Source organism: Bidens hawaiensis, unplaced genomic scaffold (genome assembly GCF_021521415.1).
Source record: "Bidens hawaiensis isolate Kalapana, Puna unplaced genomic scaffold, B.hawaiensis_p1.1 tig00032846_1, whole genome shotgun sequence".
In the NCBI taxonomy this organism is placed as follows: domain Eukaryota; kingdom Viridiplantae; phylum Streptophyta; class Magnoliopsida; order Asterales; family Asteraceae; genus Bidens; species Bidens hawaiensis.
The window spans coordinates 124744-132260 of record NW_027495624.1 but is presented as its reverse complement, the minus strand read 5'-3'; the positions used below and the strand labels follow the sequence as shown (position 1 = coordinate 132260).

Below are 7517 nucleotides of genomic sequence, written 5' to 3'. Positions count from 1 at the left end.
CGAACTAGTTTTAGTCCGTTTCGGCCCTACTTCCGCATCAACGTCCGGCGCCACCAGCTCAACCCACTTAGAACACCTTCTCAACCTCTCCCACACCTTTACATCGTCCAACGTCTTCACCGTCCCATACCTCCGCAGGCACTCCTGCCTCCACTCTTCGACAGTGAAATTATAAACCGCCAAATCGTCACTGCCACTTGGTCTCATACGACCGGCGTTCCTGTTGAACAGATTAGTAAACAAGCCGACAAATTTTCTGATTTCGGTCCACCGACCCGAAATCATATCGGCGGTCCGCTCTGTACTCCCAACGAGCGAATAGAACATCTCCCTAACCTTTGTCCAAAAGACCTTGCTCTTTTGGTAGTCCGCTGCAAAATGCATAAATAAATTTGTAAGTCATTTAACTTTTTTTGGTAACTTTTTTATTAAAAATCATTTTTAAAAACGTTAAAACAATTACCGCAACGCCGATCCTCAGAAGTGACTATCCAAGCCCGACACAGGGCTTCCTTCTCATCCGATGACCACGGAGTGATTTTCCGTTTCGCCCTTCCGGTCGAAGCCGAACTCGACCCGTCCGTTGCAACTTGTTTTTTCCGGTGGACGTGTCTTCTTTGTCCCGCAGCTTCACCTTCTGGTTCTGGTTCTTGTGTCTCCGGAACTACAAAGTTAGGAGACGGTTGTATGTTGGATGGTTGAAAGCCGGATGGTTGTTGCGACCCCGAATAAAACATCGGTTGGTCCGGTGCCGACCATAAATCGTCGTAACTGTAATCTGATTCTAGGTTTGGGTACCAATTTCCAGCCATGTTTTTAAAAAAAGGTTTGGAAGATGGGGTGATTTCGGGTTTTGGGTGTGGTATGTGATATTGGTTTGGGTTTGATATATGTTTAATACAGAGAAACAAAATCGAGTTGGAAATAGGTTTGATATGGGTGTTGAAATGGGTTTGATATGGGTTTGTTATTATATATAGGAAAAAAAAACGTTTTTTTTTTTTAAATAAAACAACCCCCAACGGCTATTCACCCTTTCCAAGAAAACTCTTGCGCCATTCTCAGCCGCTAGCACCCTGGCGCCTGCCTCGTTTTCCGCTCTCGCGCCCCTCTCGCGCCCCTATCGCGCCTCGGTGGTGTGGTGCTCGCGCCCCGGGGCGCGAGCGTCCGGCCTCTTGCGCCCTTCCTAGCGCTCCACACCCCTCAGCCTTAATAATATTATCTTCCACCACATAACGCTAGCCGCATTCCTATAAGAACCAACTAACCATCAAATCCACACACATTCGAAACCCTAAATTCAAATTCTCACCCAATTCACTGCAATGGCTTCCAAGCGATCCGATTTCGGCGACGGCGCCAGTCCTGGGTACATTATTATTATTATTATTATTATTATTATTATCAAACCCTAACCCTAATTACCTAAATCTTAAAAATTGTTAATTTTTCCACAGCAAGATTTTCATCGGAGGCTTATCGAAGGAAACCCAGATCAGTTAGTAGATAAAAACCCTAACTTTATTATCAATTGATTGAATTTGTATATGTATTTGTATTTATGTTTGTGGGTGTATGTGTGTAGCTACGTTTGTTGAGTACTTTGGGAAGTACGGATCGATTACGGACTCGGTTATTATGAAAGATCGGTTGACGGGTCGGCCGAGGGGGTTCGGGTTTATTACTTATGCGGATCCTTCGGTTGTTGATACTATTATTAAGGAGACACATGTGATTGATGGGAAGCAGGTGAGTTTGGTGTAATTGAGTTTGTGATAATTGTTTTTGGGTTCTTTGTGATGTAATATTAGATTATTAGGAGTGTGCATAAACCGGGCTAGACCCATGAGACTCGCCAGACCCGAACCGATCAGACCCGGTTATTTACAATAATCAGGGTCTCGGTCAGGTCTTGCGGGCATGATCATTTTCTCTTTACATAAATAGGGTAAGACTCGTGAGACCCGAACTGATTAGACCATGTTATTTACATAAATAGGGGTGAGCATAAAGCGGGCGAGACCCTGCGAGTCCCACGAGACCTGACCCTGATCAGACTCGGTTATTTATAATTGGGTAGGTTTCCAAGTCTTAAGAATACCATTAAACGGGTCCGGGTCTGGGTTGGTTCTTGCGGGTTTGACTGTTTTCTTTTTGCATAAACAGGGTAAGACTTGTGGGACCCGACCCGATCAGACCCGGTTATTTACAATAGGGTTGGGTCCTGGGTCCTAAGAATACCACTAAACGGGTCCAGGTTGGGTCTTGTGGGTTTGAGTGTTTGGCCTGTTTGCACACCCCTATGTGATGTTGCTTTAAAGATAACTACTTTTTTAACGAAAGTTAGTTTATTTGAATGGGTTGATCTTTTTTAGGTTATTTATTATATGGTTGATTAGCAAATGTTTTTTTATTTGAATGTTTTAAGAAAGTTTAAGAAATTGCAAAATTTTATGCCTTTATATTATTTTAATGCCATTATGCTTTTAAAGAGTTAATTTATTCGAATGGATTGGATAAACATTTAGGTTATTCGAAAAATTTTATGGCTTTGTATTATGTTAATGTCATTATGCTTTTAAAGAGTTAATTTATTCGAATGGATTGGATAAACATTTAGGTTATTAGTTATTTGATTGCTTATCAAATGTTTTTATTTGAATGCTTTATATAAGTTGAAAATTTCAAGATTTTGTTAATTATTTTGTTGTTAAATGTTTGACAGGTCGAACTCAAGAGAACTATCCCCAAAGGCTCTACCGGGTCCAAAGATTTCAAAACTAAGAAGATATTCGTTGGTGGGATTCCGGCTGTAGTCACTGAAGGTTTGCGTGCGAAACCACTTGAATTATTTAAAATGCTAATATTTGAGATTGTATTGGTGCTTATGATTGTTTTGTTTATTTGTTTAGAGGAGTTCAAAGAGTTCTTTTCAAAGTATGGAAAAGTGTCCGAGCATGAAATTATCAGAGATCACGTGACAAAACGCCCTCGAGGGTTTGGATTTATCGTGTTTGAAAGTGAGCAGTCGGTTGATGACATTCTTGTCAATGGGAATATGATTGATATGAATGGTACACAGGTAAGTTTTATTTTAAAGGGCATGTGCGGAACGGATGCAGCGTACCTAGTTTATTATTATTATTATTATTATTATTATTATTCGTGTGAAACTGTAAATGTAAATTTTGGTCGAAGGTGTTATAAAAGAAATGTTTTTTTTTATAAAGTTTTATCATTTATGGTATATATGAAGTTGTTTTTAAGTTATAGAGAAGAAACAGGTTAACGCGTTTATTTGGTGTAGGTTGAGATCAAGAAGGCTGAACCAAAGAAGTCTTCACATTCAGGAATTAGCTCATACAGTAGGGAACCTAAGGGTCGAGGATATGCCGGTGGTGGCGGTGGCGGTGGTGGTTATGACGGGTTTGATGATTCGTATGGCGGTGGTTACGGTAGCGGTGGCGGTGGTGGTGGTGGCGGTTATGGTCCTCCGCCTTATAGGTCATACGGAGGACCACCGAGTAGGTTTGGTGATTACGGTCCGTACGGGCCCGGCGCAAGTGATTTTGGGGGTCGTTATGGTGGTGAATACGGCGGTGACTATGGCGGTTATAGGGGCGGTGAGCCGCCACTCAGTGGGTACTCTAGTCGGTTTAGTTCGTATGGTGGCGGTGGGTATGCTGGGGGGTATGGCGGAGGGTATGGAGCGGGTGGGTACGGGCGAGGCGGCGGCGGCGGTGCTGGCGGTGAAAGTGGCGGCTATAGCGGTTATGGTGGGCCAGGTGGCGGTGGTGGCGGCGGGTATGAGCCGGGTATGGGTTCGGGTTACGGAGCGGGTGGGCTGTATGGTAGTAGGGCAGGTTATAGCGGTGGTAGTCGTTACCACCCTTATGGCAGGTAGACACTTAGTGACCGTTGGATCAAGAGAATCGAATAGGCATTAAGAGCCCTTACAACATATCAAGAATCTAGAAGAATCTAGAAGATCCGAGTCGCATTTGCATTTAGCTAGATAGCGTGTTTTTTGTGAGACTTTAGAACAACTTGTGTTATAATTATGTACTTTGTGTTTTAGGATCTATGTTTAAGGATGATTGTTGGATTTAGGTTCCGTCTTTTAGTCGATTTCTATGGTTATTAAAGTCTATATTAACATCTTTGTGTAGGTGGCTTCTCCAGGTATTTGATGTAGGATTCGTCATCCTAGTTAATTTACTTTTGATCTTATAAGTATGTTTGCATGCAGATGGTTGTATACTTGCTTATACAAGTATATTAATCATATATTAGTCTAATTAGTTTATTGGTATTGTAGTGTAATTGTATATGCATACTAGTGTCTATATATACGTGTGTCTAAATGTTTGGTGTTAGCGCAGCGCATATTTATACTTTATAAATTTATCATAATCATATATTTATTAGTGTAATTAGTTTTTGGAATTGCAGTGTAATTGTATATGCATACTAGTGTCTATGTCTATATATAATATTTGTGTGTGTGTGTAAAAGTTCGGTGTCTCCGCAGCACTTGTTTGTACTTTATAAATATATTTATTTTTAAAGTTTATTTAAACACTTGTGATAACTTTTAAGCAACCTTTTTCTTTCAAATCCGTTTCGAGCACTAGTGTTTTTGTTGCTTGATTTAGAAACATTTTAGTTTGCATTAAAGAGGATGTAGAACTTTGATAGTACATATTGAACATAAGTTTTTTTTTGACTATTTTTTAAGCAGTTTTTATCTGTTTGTTGACACAATAAGTGCTTGAATAGTATGTTTTGTCACTTTGTGTGTTTAAAGGCTATTTAATTTTGTCTTTAAGCTTGACCCCTTGTAGTTCTTTAGGAAGTGGCCTTACCATTTAGTTTAGGTTATTTTTTTTTTCACGAACGCATGCATGGCCCTTATATGACTACCACCTACTGTTATGGTAACCGAGCCACTTGGATTCTGAAAGTAATTTTGAGAAAATGATCTCCTGGCGGGTTTGCAAAACGTGTAATTTTGAAAGTAGTCTTGAAAGAATGTCTGTCTCTTGGCAGGTTTATGGAACATGTAAAGATTTGTTTCATCAGCATATGTTGTAAAGACTGTCATCACATGTATGATGCATTAGTATTTGATTTAATGAGTTTCATTTTACATGCAAAATTAAGCCTACCTTACATGTTATCAATGGAAATATTTTGAAAAAATGTAAAAGATAGTCGATGAAAAACTGATTGTTTAGAAAAACATCATGATTTAGCGTTGTATGCAATCTTCAGCTCGTTTTATTAGAAATCTCAAAAGATGGGTTATGCGAGGAGAATGAGCGAGGCGTTTTCGGTGAGCTGAAAAAACCAGGCATGAGTGAATGGAGACGTGCTCGGATTTTCCAATTTCTCATTGAAGAAAGGTAGGTCCATGATTTTCATACAAAAAAGTTGTTCATGTCACAAACTTTTACATTGTTTTAACCACTGTACTTTACGTTGAGTCACTTATGATCGGCGTGGCTCAATTTTCTTCGGGCGCAAAGCGAATATATGGGGGGTTTAAAAGTCAAGTTAGTGAGAAAGAATTGCACATCAATTAGAGATGGTTCAAGCTAGTTGGGTTAAGAAAATAGTAATTTCCTTACAAATTTAAAGTATACGTGACTAATGATAGTTGAAGATTGAAAATCAAGAATAATAATATTTTTTTGCACAAAACAAGGAAAGAGAATGAAATAGTACAAAGTTGATTTTATTCGTTCCAGCACTACAAGCATTTTGTTACATGGGAGTACATCAAATAGAAAGCTTATACATACATAGAACAGCCAAACAACTAAACACAACATAACAAATAAAATAAAAGCTTATACATACATAGAACAGCCAAACAACTAAACACAACATAATAAATAAAATAAAAGAAAGACATACTTAACATAGGAGTCTATCCGTAGTCAGCATCGGAGTTGATCCTGTTAAATAAAGTCAAAGAACACCATATACCATATCTAACACATTGATATCTTACAAGATACAACTCTCGTTTTATACCATTATAAACAACTGCTTTAAACAATGAAACCGGAGTTGTAATCTCATGTCAACTTATTGTGAAAAATCCTTGTCCATACTCGGTGCAAGTGATTTCAGGGTTGTTTTGGTGGTGAATATGGAGGTGACTATGGTGATTACTCTACTAGGTTTAGTTTGGTTGGTGGTGGTGGGCATGATGGTATGAAGCTGACACGGGTTATGGTGGAGTGGGTCGGTCGTATGGTAGTAGGCAGTGTTGGCTCCAAGAGAGATCGAGGAGGGTGACCAGACCTATTCTTCTTAGAGACTCATAATTAAAATATTTTTTTTATATTTTGTTTTAAAATATAAGTGTACAAAGTGTGTTTAAGTCACACCGGTGGTCTTTTATTTATCACAAATATTTTAATTATAAACGTGATTTCAGATGCCCATTTTTATGCTCATGCTCGTCTCGAGCCTCGAAATTTCAAGGGATTCTTGAAGACCTGCTCTGGTAGAGTCTGGTAGAGTATTAGTAACAGTTAGATCTCATCTTTTGGTTCAAAGTAATCAAATAAGTGTAAGATATGATGGCATTATGTTAATCCTTTGGCTTTAAATATATTTGTGGTATTCTTCTTTTGCTTTTTCATGGAATTGTTCTTTGAATTCAAAAACAATGTACAACCATCTAATGCATTGTAAGCTATTGCACAACCCATTTCTTTCTATGTAACATTAGGCTATTTGTTGTGGTCTGACTAAAAGATGTTAGCTTAATTAAAATGTGCTTAACTAGCATTAACTTTAATGCAAATGTATGTGTTTATTTAAAAATAGTAATTGTAAATAAAACATAATAACAGGTTTTTTAGCTAACATATTAACTCAAACAAACTACTAAAAAATTTGTAGTTGTCCTAGTCGTCATCGAACTCGTAATTCAACAATAGATCAACTAACTCCATTCGAAGATTTAAATGTGTGTCCCTATTTCGTATTTTCATTAGAATAGCTAGTTTCTCAATGCTGTTTAGTAGTATAGTCGGTGGTTGGATATTATCTTAAGTGCCTTGACAAATGGATCCACCCGAGTCCTCCAATATCAGATGATGCAGATATACTCATATACATAATGTCACCTGATCTTTTCTTGTGCTGACGTGGTGTTGTATACCTGTCGATCAGGTAGTGATACGATACCTACCTTAACCATGCGCGTACCCATGCGCACTTACCAGAAGGTTTTGATAGTCGTCATTGTTATTTGACTTATTTCATTATAGCCGCGCATATTAGTACAAACCAATAACTAGAACTTATTTTCTCAAAACCTGTACTGAACCGAATACCTTTTTGACCCATAACCTACTTAAAATTGTTTTCATGTACCCGCTCTCCATCTACACTATCCTACGTGGACATGCAGGAACACGTAGTCGTGAAGCTTGGGCTTAATTAATCAAAGTGGTGGTCAAAGTCACGGAAAATTATTTTTGGAGTGACCGAACTCA

The 7517-nt window shown here is 38.6% G+C and overlaps 1 protein-coding gene across 1 annotated transcript; it reads left to right on the top strand.

Annotated features, from left to right (window-relative positions):
• The first annotated feature begins 1318 nt into the window (after positions 1-1318).
• Positions 1319-4107, top strand: LOC143584193 (uncharacterized). Its single transcript, XM_077066295.1, has 6 exons — positions 1319-1369; positions 1458-1498; positions 1586-1749; positions 2726-2825; positions 2913-3082; positions 3308-4107. The coding sequence occupies exons 1-6, from the start codon at positions 1326-1328 to the stop codon at positions 3902-3904; spliced, it is 1116 nt and encodes a 371-aa protein (XP_076922410.1). The 5' UTR covers positions 1319-1325; the 3' UTR covers positions 3905-4107.
• The last annotated feature ends 3410 nt before the right edge of the window (positions 4108-7517 follow it).

Coding starts and splice junctions, on each gene's coding strand:
- LOC143584193 (XM_077066295.1), top strand. CDS start 1,326: ATGGCTTCCAAGCGATCCGATTTCGGCGACGGCGCCAGTCCTGG. Junction 2,826..2,912: donor TCCGGCTGTAGTCACTGAAG/GTTTGCGTGCGA, acceptor TTATTTGTTTAG/AGGAGTTCAAAGAGTTCTTT. Junction 3,083..3,307: donor TTGATATGAATGGTACACAG/GTAAGTTTTATT, acceptor TATTTGGTGTAG/GTTGAGATCAAGAAGGCTGA.